The sequence below is a fragment of the Panthera tigris genome, chromosome D4 (assembly GCF_018350195.1).
Source record: "Panthera tigris isolate Pti1 chromosome D4, P.tigris_Pti1_mat1.1, whole genome shotgun sequence".
NCBI classification, from domain to species: Eukaryota; Metazoa; Chordata; class Mammalia; order Carnivora; family Felidae; genus Panthera; species Panthera tigris.
The window spans coordinates 6,422,051-6,441,545 of NC_056672.1; the positions used below are offsets into that span (position 1 = coordinate 6,422,051).

A 19,495-nucleotide genomic window follows, 5' to 3' on the forward strand; every position below is an offset into this window, starting at 1 on the left:
GGGAGGGATAGAGAGGGAGACACAGAATCCAAAGCAGGCTCCAGGCTCTGAGCTGTCGACACAGAGTCTGATGCGGGGCTCAAACTCACAAACTGTGAGATCATGACCTGAGCCGAAGTCAGATGCTTAAATGACTGAGCCACCCAGTCCCCGCTCAATGGAGTGAATTTTTAAACCCATTCTGAGGCCACTACCTTAGTTTCGTTTGTTTTTGTGTGACTTTTTTCCCCCCGAACTATTGTTTCCTTTCATATAAGGTTTTGGTCTCAAAAGATTTGCTTTGATATTATGATATCATGTACCATCATCACCAAACCACATTCTTTTTATTTTTTTGACAAATTATGGTTATATAACGTAGGTTAAGAGTTTGGGCTCCAGAGCGAGACTATTTCTAATCAGGCCTCTGCCCCTTTCTAGCTCTGTCATCTTCGGCAAGTTTCTTAATCTCTTTATGTCTGAGCTCCTTCATCTATAAAATGGGGATAGTTACAGTACTATTTGATATGATTGCTACAAGGATTAAATGGGGTAAAACATGGACAAGCACTTAGATTAAATGGGGTAAAAATGGACAAGCACTTAGTAATCACTCAATAATGATGTTATTATTACCATTCTTTCAAAACACATCTTTGGATATGTATTACTTGTATGTATTCAAGAATACATATAAATGAATATGTATAATAATTCCTGACATGGTAATTCCTCAACACATAAGTGCTTTATTAACATTCTTTCAAAACGTATCTTTAAATACATACTATTGGTATGTATTCTGGAATACATACCTGAAGTAAACACCAAAAATAAAGTGTTAACAAGACCAACATTATAGTAGGAGACACACAATAAACTGGACAGAAAGCAGAAGGTAAAGAAGACATTACCTGTATAATAATAATCAAGCAAGCTTATAATTATTATAATTAATTGTATCCTACAAATTTTAAACCTAAAAATTGAAAGAATTAAATATGGGAATCCTAGTTCCCATATTAAGGTATCAACATAAAATGCTAAAAATAACTTGAGAAATGAATATTCTAGTATAATTCCTAATAATCCCATATTTTATCTTGCATAAATGAAATTCTCATTTATAAATACTCAAGGGTCGCCTGGGTTAAGCATCCAATTCTTGGTTTCGGCTCAGGTCATGATCTCACCGTTCCTGAGTTCAAGCCCTGCATCAGGCTCTACGCTGATAATGCAGAGCCTACCTGGGATTCTCTCTCTCTCTCATTCTCTTTCTCTCCCTCTCCCCCTTGTGCACACTCTCTCAAAATAAATAAATAAACTTTAAAAAAAAGTATTTTTTTTTTTTAAAAACTTATACATACTCAAATGTGGTTTATTAGGTAGCTCCCACTTTATGGCAATAACCTGGCATAAAATAGGACAGGATACTAATGAATAAGTTGGGAGTTCATTTAGTAATAACTGTAACTCATTCATTCAAAATAAGTCACTTCACTAATAATTTGTTCTGTTCAGTAAATTCATTGGATCTTGTTAATAAGAACAACAATGAGCCAACCAATCTTTCACAAAGCAGGAAAGAATACCCAATGGAATAAAGACAGTCTCTTCAGCAAGTGGTGCTGGGAAAACTGGACAGCAACATGCAGAAAAATGAACCTGAACCACTTTCTTACCCCATACACAAAAATAAGCTCAAAATGGATGAAAGACCTAAACGTAACACAGAAAGCCATCAAAATCCTTGAGCAAAAAGCAGGCAACAACCTCACTGATCCTGGCTGCAGCAACTTCTTACTCAACACATCTCCAGAGGCAAGGAAAACAAAAGCAAAAATGAACTATTGGGACCTCATCAAAATAAAAATTTCTGTACAGCAAAGCAAATAATCAGCAAAACTAAAAGGCAACTGATGGAATGGGAGAAGATATTTGCAAATGACATATCAGATAAAGGGTTAGTATCCAAAATCAATAAACAACTTATCAAACTCAACACCCAAAAAACAATCCAGTGAAGAAATGGGCAAAAGACATGAATAGACACTTCTCCAAGGAAGACATCCAGATGGCCAACCAACACATAAAAAAATATGTTCAACATTGCTCACCATCGGGAAATACAAATCAAAACCACAATGAGATACCCCCTCACCCCTGTCAGAATGGCTAACATTAACAACTCAGGCAACAACAGATGTTGGCAAGGATGTGGAGAGAGAGGATCTCTTCTGCACTGCTGGTGGGAATGCAAACTGGTGCAGCCACTCTGGAAAACAGTATGGAGGTTCAAAAAATTAAAAATAGAACTACTCTATGACCCAGCAATTGCACTATCAGGTATTTATCCAAGGGATACAGGTGCGCTGTTTCAAAGGGGTACATGCACCCTGACGTTTATAGCAGGGCTATCAACAACAGCCAAAGAATTGAAAGAGCACAAATGTCCATCAATGGATGAGTGGATAAAGAAGATATGGTGTATATATACAATGGAGTATTACTCGGCAATCAAAAAGAATAAATTTGCCATTTGCAACTATGTAGGTGGAACTAGAGGGTATTATGCGAAGTGAAATTAGTCAGAGAAGTACAAATATATGACTTCACTCATATGAGGACTTTAAGACACAGAAAAGATGAACATAAGGGAAGGGAGCAAAAATAATATAAAAACAGGGAGGGGGACAGAACATAAGAGTCTTAAACATGGAGAACAAACAGAGGGTTACTGGAGGGGTTGTGGGAGGGTGGATGGGCTAAATGGGTAAGGGGCATTAAGGAATCTACTCCTGAAATCATTGTTGCACTATATGACAACTAACTTGGATGTAAATTAAAACAAATAATAATAAAATAAAATAACAAAAAGTAAAAAAAAAAAAACAAAAAACTAAAAAAGGTAAAAGAACAACAACGAACATTAGTAGTTAAGAATGTGTTCATTCATTCCAAAAATGTTTATTAACGGTCTATTTAGTAGGTATTCTCCTAGGCACTGGATAATAAATATGAGACAAAAATGGTTCTACTTCTTAATGATCTTACAACTAGTAGATAAGTACATAATTAAAAGAAAATTTCACCATAGTGCAGTAAAGAACCAGAATTATGACATAACTATGAAACAGGGTATAAAGGGGTGCGGGGGCGGGGGGGAGCTCAGTCGGTTGAGCCTCCAACTATTGATTTCCGCTCAGCTGTGATTCTCTCTCTCTCCCTGTGTCCCTCACCTCCTGTCTCTCTCTTTAGCCCCTATGCACTCTCTCTCTCTAAAAGTAAGAAATAAATAGGGTATAAAAGTAACAAGTAGTCAATTCTCTAGGATTCATTAATCGATCCACTAAATATTATACGAGTGTTAATGCTATTAACATTTCACTTATTATTTGCTATATATATTATCAGTTATAATTATTAACATTAATGTATTATTGAGAACATAGTATGTGCCAGACACTGTTCAAGGCAGAGGATATCAAAGAAAATGAAACAGAAATCCCTGCCTGCACGGAGCTTACGTTCTGGTAGGAGGAGACAGACAGTAAACAAGTAGAGAAATAAAATACATATAGTATGCCAGTCTGCAATGAATCGCATATGGAGAAACACAAAGCAGGGAGTGCAAAGTGAGTGAATGGGGGTATAAACCAAATTGGTCAGGTTCTGACATACATTGCTTGAGAGGCTTTTTTGTGGGCTTTAAACCTTCCTCTCAGTCTAATGAATGTCTTCCGTTCTCGCAGGGCTCACGGCCCACTACAGTTTGGACATTCGCTGTGTTTCCAGGAAGGTCATGACATTGTGCTAATCAAATCACATAGATCTTAAAAAAAAAAAAAAAAAAAAAATCCGAGCCCAGCTAACTGAACAGCGCCCCCTGACGCCAAGGGGAAGCAGGGCAACGCTGGGAGAAAGGAAAAGGGAGAACGGAGATGAAGACGCAGAGGCGGGCGGCAAAAAGGAGAGGGAGACGGGGAGTCTACACTGACGGCGCGCGCGGGTCTGCGCGGGTCTCGGGCATCCCGGGGCCGCTCACTCCTCCTCCCGCACGGCCCCCGACTGCCCCCTGCTGGCCGGTACTGCATCCTTCCGAGCCACTGCACTTATCCAATCCAATCTTCTCCAAACGGACCGAGGACCGGTACCCACCGCGCTGCCTGCCCTTCCCCGCCGCCCCGCTCCTACTTTAGCAAAATACTGTTACTCTTAGAAGGCAAACCCCGTAGGGGGTCCCCGTCGCAGGCTTGTTACAATTTGGCAACAGACAATCCTCTGTAATCTCTCGCGACGGCGGCACATTAGCATCCCAGCTGCCCTCCCTGAGGGGCGGGCGGGGTTCTCCTCGGGCCGCTCGGAACCCGAATCGGGCCGGGGGAACTCACACTCGCACATTCCAGCGCGCCCGGGGGCGCCAACACCTCTGACGCCAACCGCGCCAGGCCCTGGGGTACAGGGGGAAGCAAACATGCCCGCACGCAGCTGGGGGGCTTGGGGGCAGACGGTATCAAACAAGCGCACGAACAAACCGAGGTGCACCCCAACGGGGAGCCGAGAGAACGTGTTTCTGAGGAAGCGACGCCCCGGGACCAACCAGGCAAAAGGGCGGCAAAGGCACTCCGCTAGAAGGAGCAACGCCTTTTCTGATTTTACCAGTTAACCGGCGCCCCACGGCTCGCGGGTGCGTCTCTCTACAGGGGAGGACAAGAAAAACGAATGAAGGACTTTAAGAACTACGGCCCGCCACCTACCCGGCTCTGAGAGCCCACGCAGGGCGGCCGCCTCGCACCTCACGCCTCGCGCTTCAGCGTTCTCGCGAGGTCCGCACGCGCTCGGAAGCCGGCCAGGTGCGCGTGCGCGGCGCCGGTGGGCGGGGGCGCGGGCACGAGCGCAGGTGCCGGGAGGAGCCGGGCGGCCCGGAGGCAGTTACACCGCGCCGCGGATCCGGCTGCTGGGGCCCCGGGATGCCGCGGCTCCTCTGCCTGTGTCTGCTGTGGCTGGGGCTCCCGTTAGTTCGGTTCTCCCGTGAGCTGAGCGACATCAGCAGAGCTAGGAGGCTGTGCGGCAGGCACCTCATGAAGGAAATAATAAAACTCTGTGGCAATGTCAGCTGGCACTTCTTGAAGGAGGAAACCCCCAAGATCCAGCTGTTTCCCCAGGCCAACGAGAAGATTGAGACCTTCATTCCCGACCGGTTGGAAAGCTCCCAAACCACTTTCCCAGCCTGGGCGAGAGGCACAAACCCAGGTAAAAATATAAACCAAAGGCGTGGTTGTTCACCCTTGTACATTTCTTTACCCCAAATCTGCTCTACCAGGCGGTGAGCTTCCTCGGGTAATGGAATTTGTGCCTAGTACCGAGAAAAATAAAAAATTTTATAAGCCAATGTATTGCCAGCAGACAATGAAGCTTTTTTTTTTTTTTTTTTAACTTAGAGGAAATAAGTATACACATATAAATCTATACATTTATGTAAGAATGCTGCTGCTTCTCGGGGCGCCTGGGTGGCTCAGTCGGTTAAGCGGCCGACTTCGGCTCAGGTCATGATCTCGCGGTCCCTGGGTTCGAGCCCCGCGTCGGGCTCTGTGCTGACCGCTCAGATCCTGGAGCCTGTTTCAGATTCTGGGTCTCCCTCTCTCTCTGACCCTCCCCCGTTCATGCTCTGTCTCTCTCTGTCTCAAAAATAAATAAACGTTAAAAAAAAATAAAAAAAAATAAAAAAGAATGCTGCTGCTTCTCTAGCTTTCCCTTTCTGGAGTACACTTGTCACCTGGCAAACTCAGCTTTGTCTTTCAAAAACTCTTAGGTTTCATTTTCCCTGTGAGGTCATCACTAACTCTTTCGTAGCTACTCACTCCATTTTCCATCTACCACAATGCCTAACACAGTAGATCTATCATCAGGACCTGCCCCATAATCTGCCCAGCCCTGTGCAGAAGAGAAATACAGGGCACCTTATTCAAAAGCAAGAAAGGGCCATTGAAGGTACTAAAATAAAAAGCTTCCCCCACCCCTTTTTTTGTATCTCCGCTGCTCACATACACGGTCCATTGTCCCATCAGACTTCACTTAAAAGTTCACATACTTAAGTACACTTCAATTACAAGATAAAATTTTTGAGACGTTCAAGACTGCGACAATAGAGCATTAAGGAAAATGCAAAGTTCTCCTAAGCACTGGGTCTGTGTGACTGCACGAGTCTCACCCCCATAAGGCCAGTCCTGTATACCATACCATATTATAGGGATTATTTCATGCATGTTTTTATCTGAAATGCCTAGCAGAGGGCCTGGCACATAGTATGTGCTTAATATATGCTGAATGTATACTTAATATTTTTACAGTCTTTAGGAAGAATATTCTTGTTTCAGATTCACTGTTCTCCTCCAACTGTAGTTGTACATTTTAGTACCAACATGGTTTGCCATTTTAAAAGAAAATGAACTTGGGGCGCCTGGGTGGCTCAGTCGGTTAAGCGTCCGACTTCGGCTCAGGTCACGATCTTGCGGTATGTGAGTTCGAGCCCCGCGTCGGGCTCTGGGCTGACTGCTCAGAGCCTGGAGCCTGTTTCAGATTCTGTGTCTCCCTCTCTCTGACCCTCCCCCGTTTATGCTCTGTCTCTCTCAAAAATAAATAAATGTTAAAAAAAATTTTTTTAAAAAAAAGAAAAGAAAATGAACTTTATGTATAGGCTGTCGATAGCACAGTGTCATTGAAATTATTGCCTTTAAAGTAATTAATTTGATTTGGACAAATTTTGCTACAGGCAAGATTTCTGAAATTAAGGAAAGAAACGGACTATCATGCCAAAAAAAACACCTTCCTGTGGATGACTGAAACAAATTAAGTTGCCTCCCACATCATAGGTGCTTGTTAACTTCTTATTTAATAAATGAATGAACAGAACTCATTCCATTCTTCCTATTGCTGCTAAGGGGATGAAAACTTTGAAAGACATAGCAGAAACCATCAGACTGAATCTTGATCGTTTTCTACCACTAAACCTACCTAATGTAAACTCACTTTATTTTGCTCTTATAATGGAAGAAGGGTCTCTCCCCAGCCTTCCACTTGTACTTTAATTCAGTGATTCTCACACTTTAACATGCATATGATTCACCTGGGGAACAAAAACTGTGAACACACAGGTTCTCATTCAGGAGGGGCTGGGGGGAGGCCCTGACAGTCCACATTTTTGCAAACTCCCAGAGATGCCTGACGTTCCCACTACCTATATTATAGTCCAAATTTTACGTTCAGACATCCAAGCTTGAGTTGGTTATTTATTTATTTAAGTGTTTTTAATGTTTATTTTTGAGAGACACAATTAATGGGGGAGGGGCAGAGAGAGAGAGAGAGGGAGACACAGAATCTGAAGCAGGCTCCAGGCTCTGCGCTGTCAGCAAAGAGCCCGACGCAGGGCTGGAACTCACGACATGACCTGAGTCAAAGTCAGACGCTTAACTGACTGAGCCACCCAGGCGCCCCAACAAGCTTGAGTTTGTTATTTAAAAGGAGCTTTGGAATCCCTTTTCTCATCAAATCCTGCTCTGAAGACTATTAAGTTTAAAAAAAAAATTAATGTTTATTTATTTCCGAAGGAGAGAGAGACAGAGAGTGAGCGGAGGAGGGGCAGAGAGAGAGAGACACAGCATCCGAAGCAGGCTCCAGGCTCCGAGCTGTCAGCACAGAGCCCGTCGCGGGGCTCAAACCCACAAACCCCGAGATCATGACCTGAGCGGAAGTCGGATGCTCAACTGACTGAGCCACCCAGGTGCCCCAAGGCTATTAAATTTTTTCAGAGTAACTTTAAAACTCAGAGCTGATTAATGACCCCTTTGTTTCAGGTATTATTCACACTTCCCTGGAGGAATAAATGCCAGTAATTCAATGAGGAGGGAGCTTCAGTAGAACAAGATTTGTAGGAAATAAAAATGTATCTTCTTTTTAAAAAATTTTTTAATGTTTATTTATTTTTGAGAGAGAGTCATAGTGCAAGGGGGGGGGTGGGCAGAGAGTGAGGGAGACACAGAATCCCAAGCAGGCTCCAGGCTCCAAGCTGTGAGCACAGAGCCTGAGGCGGGGCTCCAACCCACAAACTGTGAGATCATGACCTGAGCTGAAGTTGGATGCTTAAATGACTGAGCCACCCAGGCACCCTGGAAATGAAAATGTATCTTACGTTTTAGAACTGTCATGTCCATGGAAACATGTTATTGTGGGAACTATGTAAAGGACAGTTTTCTGAAGTGGAAATGTCATGTGGCAATAAAGCTACAGTTGTTTTAAAATGTGTGGGAGAATGACAAATGGATTTAAGTTATCAATACGAATTTGCGTCAAGTTCATTTTTTTAATTTGCAAATTAGTTAACATACAGTATAGTCCTGGCTTCAGGCGTAGAACCCAATGATTCATCTCTTACATATGACACCCAGTGCTCATTCCAAAAAGTGCCCTCCTTAGTGCCCGTCACCCATTTAACCCACCCCCACCCCCACCCCCATCAACCCTCAGTTTGTTCTCTGTATTTAAGAGTATCTTATGATTTGCCTCCCTCTCTGTTTTTATCTTATTTTTCCTTCCCTTCCCCTATGTTCATCTGTTAAGTTTCTCAAATTCCATGAGTGAAAATTATATATCTGTCTTGAATTTGTGCCAAATTTTTAAAAATTATTAATCTATAAGGAAAGATGACAATCTATCCTATTAATTTCCAGTGAATAATTATAAGTTGTAGAGAGGTATGTGTTTCCAATAGAGAATGTATAATTATGCCATTTCTTTTGCATTTGAATGTGGCTTGAAAAGTTGATTAACTTTAACTTGTACTAGCAGGACACATTTCTATGTTAGATCAAGTCAGTTACCAACAATTTTAATCTTCTGATGATCTATTTGACTCTGACATAGAGAAAGATAGTTTGGTGCAGTGATATCAAAAAAACTTTTTGGGGGGCGCTTGGGTAGCTCAGTCAGTTGAGTGTCCAACTTTATAGATTTACTTTTCACATTAGGTTCTTAATTCTTCTGGAGACCACTGTGTCTGTTATGGCAAGGATTACTATCTTAGTTTTTTCAAGAAGTCTTATTTTGCTCTACAAAAGCAGCTAGTTTTCTGAACACCATCTACTATATAATAATTTTTTTCCCATTGACTTCTAGACTTACCTTTATTGTTTATTGTTTGCCCGAGTTTTCCTATTCTACTTAATTGGTCTTTTTGTTTGACCTCGTACAATTACTATACTGTTTTTAATGATATGACTTTGTAGGATGTCATTTATAGGAGGGCACATCTCCAATGTTGTTTTTTTTTTCTTCTTAAGATCCACTAAGCTAATTCTCGACCTCTATTCTTCCCTATATATTTAAGAGTAAGTGTACTGAATTTTTTAAAAAATCCATCTGCCGGGGCGCCTGGGTGGCGCAGTCGGTTAAGCGTCCGACTTCAGCCAGGTCACGATCTCGCGGTCCGTGAGTTCGAGCCCCGCGTCAGGCTCTGGGCTGATGGCTCGGAGCCTGGAGCCTGTTTCCGATTCTGTGTCTCCCTCTCTCTCTGCCCCTCCCCCGTTCATGCTCTGTCTCTCTCTGTCCCAAAAATAAATAAAAAACGTTGAAAAAAAAAATTAAAAAAAAAAAAAAATCCATCTGCCAAGGAGTGCCTGGTGGCTCAGTCAGTTAAGCATAAGGTCTCAGCTCACGTTATGATCACACAGTTTGTGAGTTCGAGCCCCACATGGGGTTCTCTGCTGTCAGCGCAGAGCCTGCTTTGGATCCTCTGCCCCACCCCCTAAAAAAATAAATAAGCATTAAAAAAATCTGTCTGCCTCAACAAAATATTAGCAAACCATATTCAACAATAATTAAAAGGATCACCCACCACAATCAAATGAGATTTATTCTGGGAATTCAAAGATGATTCGGTATTTGCAAATCATTCAACATGATACATGAATAAAATGAAGGATAAAAATTGTGATCATCTCAACAGATGCAGAAAAATATTTTGACAAAATTCAACATCCGTTTATGATAAAACTCTCAACAATATGGATTTAGAGGGAACATACCTCAACATAGTAAAGGCCATGTATGAAAAATCCAGAGCTAACTTCAGACTCAATTGCGAAAAACTGAGAGACCTTCCTCTAACATCAGGAATAAGAAATGGATGCCCACTCTCACCACTTTAATTCAAAATAGCACTGGAAGTCCTAGCCACAGAAATCAGACAAGAAAAAGAAATAAGAGCCATCCATATTAGTAAGGAAGAAGATAAACTGTCACTATTTGCAGATGACATGATACCATACATAGAAAACTCTAAAGACACCACCAAAAAAACTATTAGAAGTGATAAATAAATTCAGTAAAGTTGCAGGGTACAAAATTAATGCACAGAATTGGTAGTGTCTCTATGCACTAATAATGAAGTAGCAGAAAGAGAAATTAAGAAAACAACCCCATGTAGTTTTGCACCAAAAGGAATAAAATATCTTGTAATAAACCAAACCAAGGAGGTGAAAGACCTATGTTCTGAAAATTATAAAAACATTGATGAAAGAAATTGAAGATGACACAAACAAATGGAGAGATATTCCATGTTTATGGATTGGAAGAATTAATATTTTTTAAATGTACATACTACCCAAAGCAATCTATAGATTCAGTGCAATTCCTATCAAAATATCAACAGCATTTTTCACAGAACTAGAACAAATAACACTAAAATTTTTATGGAACCACAAAAAAAAAAAAAATAGCCAAAGCAGCCTTGAGAAAGAAGAATAAAGCAGGAGGAATTACAATTCCAGATTTCAAAATATACTACAAAACTATAGTAATCAAAACAGTATGGTTTCAAAACAGAATGGCAGAAAAATAGACACATAGATCAATATAAAAACAAGCTAGGAAGCCCAGAAATAAACCCATACCTATATGGTCAATCTATGAGAAAGGAAGAAAGATATACAATGGGGAAAAGATAGTCTCTTCAGTAAATTGTGCTGGGAAAACTAGACAGCTACCTGCAAAAGAATGAAACTGGACCATACACAAAAATATATTCTAAATGGATTAAAGACCTAAATGTGAGACCTAAAACCTTAAAACTCCTAGAAGAGAACAGGCAGTAATTTCTTTAATATCAGCCAGAGGAACATTTTTCTAGATCTGTCTCCTAAGGCAAGCAAAATATTTTTGCAAAAGCAAAAATAAACTATTGGGACTTCACCAAAATAAAAACTTTTGCACAGCAAAGGAAATCATCAACAAAACAAAATGGCAACCTACTTAATGAGAGAAGATATTTGCAAATGATATATCTGATAAGGGGTTGACAGTCAAAAAATAGAAAGAACTTAGACAACCCAACACCAAAAAAATAAACAATTTAAAAATGGCCAGAGGACCTGAGTAGATATTTTCCCAAAGAAGACATATGGCCAACAGACACATTAGAAGATGCTCAACATCACTAATCATCAGGGAAATGCAAATCAAAACCACAATGAGATGTCATCTCACACCTATCAGAATAGCTAAAATCAGAAAGACCAGAGGGGTGCATGGGTGGCTCAGTTGGTTGAGTGTCTGACTCTTGATTTTGGCTCAGGTCATGATCTCATGGTTTGTGGGCTCAAGCCTGCATCAGGCCCTATGCTGACAGCACAGAGCCTGCTTGGGATTCTCTCTCTCCCTCTCTTCCTCTGCCCCACCCCGCTCTCTCTCTCAAAAATAAACTTTAAAAAAACACAAAAAGACAAGAAATAACGTGTTGGTAAGGATGTGAAGAAAAAGGAACTCTTCTGCACTGTTGGTGGGAATGTAAATTGGTATAACCACTGTGAAAAACAGTATGGAGTTCCTCAAAATTAAAAATAGAAATACCATATGATTCAGTAATTTCACTTATGGGTATTTACCCAAAAAAAACAAAAAACACTAGTTCAAAAAGTTATATGTGCCCTTATGTTTATTGTAGCATTATTTACAATAACCAAGAAATGGAAACAACCCAAGTGTCTACTGATAGATGAGTGGACAAAGAAAAAGTGGTATACACACCCCTCCCACACACACACACACACACACACACACACACGAATATTATGTAACCATAAAAAGGATGAGATCTTGCTATTTGTGACAACATAGATAGACCTGGAGGGTATTATGCTAAGTGAGATAAGTCAGACTGAGAAAGACAAATACCACATGATTCCAGTGAACATGAATAAACAAAATGAATACACAAATGAATAAATGAATAAACAAATGAATAAACAAAAATAAATGAATAAACAAAAATAGAATCAGACCTATAAATGCAGAGAAGAAACTGATGGTTGCCAGAGGAAAAGGATGTGGAGAGAATGGGCAAAATCAGTAAAGGGGAGTGGGAGATACAAGCTCCCCGTTTTGGAATGACTAAGTCATGGGAATAAAAGGTACAGCCTAGGAAATACAGTCAATGACATCACAGCATTGTATGGTGCTATATGGTAGCTATACTTGTGGTGAGCATAGTATAATAAAAAAATAAAATTAAAATCCGTGTGTAATTTTAATTGAGATGCATAGAATATATAGATTAATTTGAAGAAGATTTATATCTTTTGAAAATAAAGTAAGCATGGGGTGCCTGGGTGGCTCAGTCTGTTGAGCATCTGACTCCAGCTCAGGTCATAATCTCAAGGCTTGTGGGCTCAAGCCCCACATCAGGCTCTGTGCTGACAGCCTGGAGCCTGGAGCCTGGTTCGGATTCTGTGTCTCCCTCTTTCTCTGCCCCTCCCCCACTCACTCTCTGTCTCTCTTTCTCTCTTTCAAAAATAAACACACAAGAAAAGTTTTTAAAGTAAGTGTGGAATATTTTCATATTCTATCGTTAGAATTTTAAAGTTTTCTCAGGAGAGACTTTCTGTATTGTATAATCCTTAATACTTTGTTTTGTTGCTAATTGTATTTTTGTGAGTGATTTTTGGTTAGAAAAATGCAAAGGATTTTTACAGGTTGATCTTTATTCAGTAATTATGCAGAACTATCTTCATAGTTCGAAGAGTTTGTTTCTATAGATGATTCTATCAATTACAAATGATAGTTTTGTCACTTCCTTTCTAAACCTTTCACCAGTCTTTTTTTTTTTCCTTCTAGCATTGGCCAGGTCCTGTAGTGCTGTTAAGTAGTAGTAACAGTGTGATGTCTTGTCATGTTCCCAATTTTAAAGGGGAATGCATTTAAATATCTCCATTAGGTATAATGTTTATAGGTTTATGTTATATAATCTCCACCAAGATAAAGGAGTTGCTATTTTTTTAATCATTAAAAGTAGGGCTGAACTTTTTTAAGGCCTTTTGGGGGACATCATTTTGCATATTAATATGATTTTTCTTTTACTTGTTAATTCACCAAATACTTCTTGGGTACCTGCTAAGTGCCAGGCACTTGGGATATAGAAGTGAACAAAGCAAAGATGTCTGGCCTCATGGAGCTTGTGTAGGAAGTGAACATAATAAATGAGTAAATATTCAGAGGTAATAAGAGCCATAGAAAAATAAAGAGTGAAGGAGGATAATAAGGGAGATCAGGAGTGAGGGCAGCTGGAGGGTGGGTTATAGGATTAAATAGTGTAGTCATGTCAGGGCTCACTGAAAAGGTGAGGTTTGAGAAAGGAAGAGGTAAAAGATTCAGGCAAGCAGACAGCTGGGGAAAGGGTGTTTAGGCAGAGGAAAGAGCAGAGTAAATACATCTCTGCCCCGTTTATGCAGGGAACAGCAAGGCTAGTGTGGCTAGAGCAGAGGGAGAGGTACTGGGCAGGCCTAGGGCAATTGTTTAGACCAATCTTAAGGATTTTGGCTTTACTCTGAGTAAAGGCTTTCAAGGAGAAGAATGACATTAATTGGCATTTTAAAGGGATCACTCTGGCTACTGTGTTGAGGACAGGTTGTAGGGAGGCAGGATCCGAAGCAGAGCCCTGCTTTGCAGGGTGAGGTATTTGATAGAGAGACAGACAGACACCAGGGGAGGGACAGAGACAGAGGAGACAGGATCCCAAGCAGACTCCATGCTGTCAAACAGAGCCCGACATGGCGTTCGATCCCAAGAACGATGAGATCACGACCTGAGCCAAAAATCAAGAGTAGGATGCTTAACTTACGAAGCCACCCCGGGGCCCCCCAATAATTTTTTTGAAATATGATCCCAGAATTTTTGCTTTGAACACCTGGAAGCATAGGGTTTCTATCAACTGAGATAATAAAGGCCCCACGTGGAACAGGTCTAGAAGACTATCAGTAGTTCAGTTTGGTGCATGTTGACTTTGAGACACTGAAGTGGAGACAGTGAGTAGGAAGGAAGTAGGACATAAGAATCTGGGGGTTGGAAAAAATCTTACTTGAAGATAGGAATTTAGGAATCATAGGTACATAGATGATTTTTAGAGCCATAAGACTGGATGAGATCACCAAGAGAAGAGGTGTAAATAGAAAAGAGTACCAAGGACTGAGCCCTAGGGGATCAAGATTAAAAAGCTGAAGAGGAAATATTTGCAAAGGAGACAGAAAAGGAACAAATAGGTGGGAAGAAGAGAGAAGGTGGTGTCCTGGAAACCAAGTGAAGAAAGTGAGTCAGAAGAGAATTGGCTGTTGAATTTAGCAACAGAGAGATCATTTGTGACCTTCAAAAGAGAAGTTTGGTGCAGCAATGCAGGAAAAGCCTGATTAGAGAGGGTTTAAGGCAGAGTGAGAGAAAAGGAATGAACAAATAATAGAACACGATAAAGGAGTTTTGCCATGGTAACTGGCAAGGTAAGCAAGGCCAGGAGACATGGTTTTGGCTTTTTTTAAGTGGGAGAAATAACATTTTGTGTGCTTATAGGCGTATTCAATAGGCATGAAGCGTTGATGATGAAGGATATAGAACAGCATTGCTGGAGTGGAGGAGATGAGATCCAGTCCATAAATGGAGGAACTGGCTTTAGAGTGCGTAGCTCACCTGTGTAAACCGGTAGGAAGGCAGAATGTATGGGTGCAGGCTGTAAAGGTGAGTAAAAAAAATGGTGAAGGAACCAAATGCAAGTCTCTTATGATTGCTTTCCTTTTCTTTTAGGTAGAGAGCAAACCCAACTGAGAGTGAGTAGGGGGCTTAGTAATTTGGTAAATTGCATTGATAGATTTTTAGGGTATTGACCTATCTTTGAATTCCTGGAATAAACACTTTCTTAATATGGTTTGTAAAATACGTGTATGGATTTAGTTAACTAATATCTCATTTAGGACTTCCACATAAACATTTATAAGTAAATAGGCTCGTGTGTTGTTGTTTTTTAAATCGTGTTGCTCTTATCCAGTTTTGGAATAAAGCACACACTAGGTTCACAAAAGATGCCAGGTTTTGCCTTTTTCCTCTTTTCCTGGAACAACCTGTATATGATTAGAATTTGCTGTTCCCGAAAAGCAGGTAGAACCTACTTCTAAAACCACCCATGTCTGTCTTCCTAAGTTTTCTGTGCCAGTTAAGGCATCTCATATTTTTCTCGTGATTCATCCATTTCATCTTGATTTTTAAATGTATAAGCATTCCTCATATTCATTTATTTAAAAAACACAACTATTGTTCTTTTTTGTAGTCCGTTTCATCTCTTTTTTCTTGATTAGTCTGGCTAGAGTTGTATCTATTAATCCTTTTAAAGAACCCGTTTTGGGTTTCTAAACACAGTGTTTGGGTTTTGTATTTCACTGATTTCTTACCTTTTCACTATTTGGGTCCCCTCTGTTACTCTTTTTTCAAATCCATTTATCTGAATGCTCATGTTAACCTTTCTTGCTTTCTTGTGAGTACAGCTTGTTTCTCCTTAAATTCCCTCCCCAATTTGACATGTAGTTCATTGACTAGTCTTTAGCTGCCTTTACTCGTGAAAGAGTTTCCTTCTTCTTGTTTTTTCTTTACTCTTTGAGTGACAGAACCTGGCACATCCCAACAGGAAGCTCTTCCTTCAATGTGCCTAGACAACCTAATTTACTTTCTCCCTTCAGTGTACTCTGTTAATTATGACCCATTTTAATCAATCACGTATTTATCTGTCTTAGATGACTTACTATTCAGTATCTTTAATATCTATCCTAAAGTTTAAATGTTCCACAATTCAGCTTCAGCATTTTAAATACAAAGTTAGTGGGGCACCTGGCTGGCTCAGTTGGTGGAGCATGCAACTGGTAATCTCAGGGTAGTGAGTTCAAGCCCCATGTTGGGTGTGGAGCCTATTTTAAAAATAAATACATGCATGTATACATATATAAATATAAAATTAGTAAAAGGTGTTCTAATAGGACTCTAACTATAATTTATCTAAATAACCTTAAGAAAAAATGATAGGGGATATAGTTATTATAGAAACAAGAGGTAGGAAAAGACTTGGAAAGGCTCTGGAAAGCCTAAGGAATTGCATCAGCTTTAAAAACCACTTTCTCTCTTTTTCTCTCTCTGAATCTTTTCTCCTCTAGTATTTATGTTCCTTTTTGGCTTTAGCTTGTCATGACAAGCTTCACAGTCCCCTTTCAGTTTTGGTTCTCACTAATCTTTTTCTCATTACTTCTTAGTTGTAAGTTCACAGAGAGGAAATTGATTGGGCCAACTCATGTTTTCACATGGCATGGATTGTTGGCCACCATAGTTGATTGGTTTCTTTGGGGTCAGGTACTAACAATCTCCAGTCTGTTCAACTGTGGCTATAGGGTAGAATCATGTAGTTCAGAACATGACTGTCTAAGGGCTGGCTCCACAGCAGTGATTATAGGCAAATATATCCTTCTAGAAGGGATAGTAGATAGGCAAGGGCAATGATGGAAATCCAACAAGCCTCCAAATAATTACCTTCTGGATTGATTGTGATTTTTTCCAATAATACTGAGTTAAGAGCAGTATAATAGCAATCAGTTCATTGAGCATATCACCACTTCTTCATTTCCTTGTATTTAAACAAAGACCAAAATGGCTTCCACTAGCCCCTTAGTTATAAGATGTGCATAAAAAGACAAATACAGCAATCCCACTTTATCTGCAGGGGATGTACTCCAAGACCCCCAGTGGCTATCGGAACCAAGGATAGTACCAAACTCTACATATGCTGTTTTTTCCTATACATACATACCTACAATAAAGTTTAATTTATAAATAAGGCACAGTAAGAACTTAATAATAAAATATAACATAAAACAATATACTGTAATAAAAGTTATGTGAATGTGGTCTCTCTCAAAATATGTTATCTGTCCTTACCCTTCTTGTGATGATGCGAGATGATAAAATGCCTGTGTGCTGAGATGAAGCGAGGTAAATGATGTAGGCATTGTGATGTAGCATCAGGCTACTACTGACCTTTTGATGCTCTGTCAGAAGGAGGGTCATCTGCTTCCAGACCACAGTTGACTACAGGTAACTGAAACCAGGGAAAGAGAAATTGCTGATAAGAAGAGATTACTGTAACCCAAGTTAAAAATGGGCGAAGAGTTTAAATAGACATTTCTACAAAAAGGATATACAATAAGCACATGACAAGATGCTCAACATCATTAGTCATTAGGTAAATGCAAATCAAAGCAACAGCAGGCACCACCTCACATCTCACTAGGATGGCTATAATCAAAAATGGAAAATGCCAAATGTTGATGAGGGTGTGGAACAACTGGAACCCTAGTATACCAATGGTAGCTCTGTAAAATAGCGTAGACACTGTGAAAACAGTTCGGTGATTTCTCAGAAAGTTAAATTTACTGTATGAACGAGCAGTTGTACTACTAGGTATACACCCAAGAGAATTACAGACATACATTGAAACAAAATCTTATATGTGAATATTCATAGCAGCAGTATTCATAATAGCCAAAAGGTGGAAACAACCCAAATGTCCATCAACTGATAAATGGATCAACAAAATGTGGTATATCCATACAATGGAAAACTGTTCAGTCATAAAAGAAATAGAATGCTGATACATGCTGCAACATGGATAAACCTTGAAAACATTTTGCTCAGTGAAAGAAATCAGACATAAATGGCCACATGTGGTATGATTTCATTTCCAAAATAGGCAAATCCTTAGAAACGAAGAGTAGATTAGTGATTGCCAGGGGCTGGAGAAGAAGGAAATGGTGACTGCTAATGGGTATGGGGCTTCTTTTTAGAGTGATACAAATGTTCTGGAATTAGACAGTGGCAATGGTTGGATAACCTTGTGAATACACTAAAAACCACTGAATTGTATGCTTCAAAATACTGAATTTATATGTGACTTTACATGTGACTGATCTCTCAATAAAAAATGTTTTTGCATAAAAAATGTGTAAAGGTTTCTAAGCTTTTTTGTAGGAAAATACTACCTACAGCTGTTTTAGTTGAAATACATATATTGCTTTCGAAAACCATTTTATTATTTAAAATGTGATTCTTTTTAATAATTAGCAGACTTTAGTATTCTAGTATTATTAACTTTTTCAGCTAAAGGAAGATTTTAACAAGGTAGGATTTTCTTCTTGTCTCTCAACAGTTTCTACTTCTGCCTCTGAGGAAGAAGCAATAAACAGTTTGGAGATGTCGTCACTGCCTAAGTACAGATATAAAAGGGCCAACTTGCCACCAGATAAGACAAGAGAATTGTCCTCATCACAAGATATCAATCAATATATTCATGAGATCTTAGAATTTCAGAAGATGAACAGAAACAAAATTAAAACCTTAAGCAGTGTGTTTTGGGGGAAACATCCCCAAAGAAAGCGCAGGGGATACTCAGAAAAGTGTTGTCTTAAAGGATGCACCAAAGAAGAACTCAGCATTGCATGCTTTCCATATATTGATTATAAAAACTTACAGAAACATGCACCATCAGTTGTGACTGAAATATACTAACCATCATAGGAATGATACTAACTTAATAAAAGCTTAATATATTTATTTTACTTTATTTTTGGTAATTGTCCTTGTGGGTTCTTTGCTGTGAATACCATCTGAATGTACTTGCGGGCACTTAATAATACTTTCTGTGTTAATAGGAAATCTTGGTATTTTCTTTGGTAACCCCTATTTTTCATATATTTTTATATTTGAAGAAGATCTTACTGGCGGTGGCATGATCCATGTAGACACCTTAAGAATTATCTGTTCATGCTTGTCATTGTGCTTGAAACTCTCTCAGGCTGCATTTAAATGGAGTATGGAATGTTCCGCATTCCATCTGTATGACATACAGACTGATGCCCATGACCATTAGGCTCACTCCAGTATGCCAGTACATCTGTCCGACCACGTTAAAAATAACTAACCAACTACCACTCCTAGTAGGAGCTCTTATACTGCAATAGTAGGTACACTTTTAATTCCTTGAGTTTTATTATAGTAACTGGTCAGAAAGTTCCTATTGAGGACTTAAAGAGAGTTCAGTGAATGTCTCGAGATTACACAAATCTCTCCAGGATACTATGTCTTTGCTGTGAAGGTACTGATATAATGTGAT

At 39.7% G+C, this 19,495-nt stretch overlaps 1 protein-coding gene across 1 annotated transcript; it reads left to right on the forward strand.

Moving 5' to 3' along the window:
- Positions 1 to 4,857: 4,857 nt before the first annotated feature.
- On the forward strand, positions 4,858 to 18,946 carry INSL6 (insulin like 6). The gene is made up of 2 exons (XM_007094173.2): positions 4,858 to 5,232; positions 18,533 to 18,946. The coding sequence occupies exons 1-2, from the start codon at positions 4,950 to 4,952 to the stop codon at positions 18,889 to 18,891; spliced, it is 642 nt and encodes a 213-aa protein (XP_007094235.2). The 5' UTR covers positions 4,858 to 4,949; the 3' UTR covers positions 18,892 to 18,946.
- Positions 18,947 to 19,495: the final 549 nt, after the last annotated feature.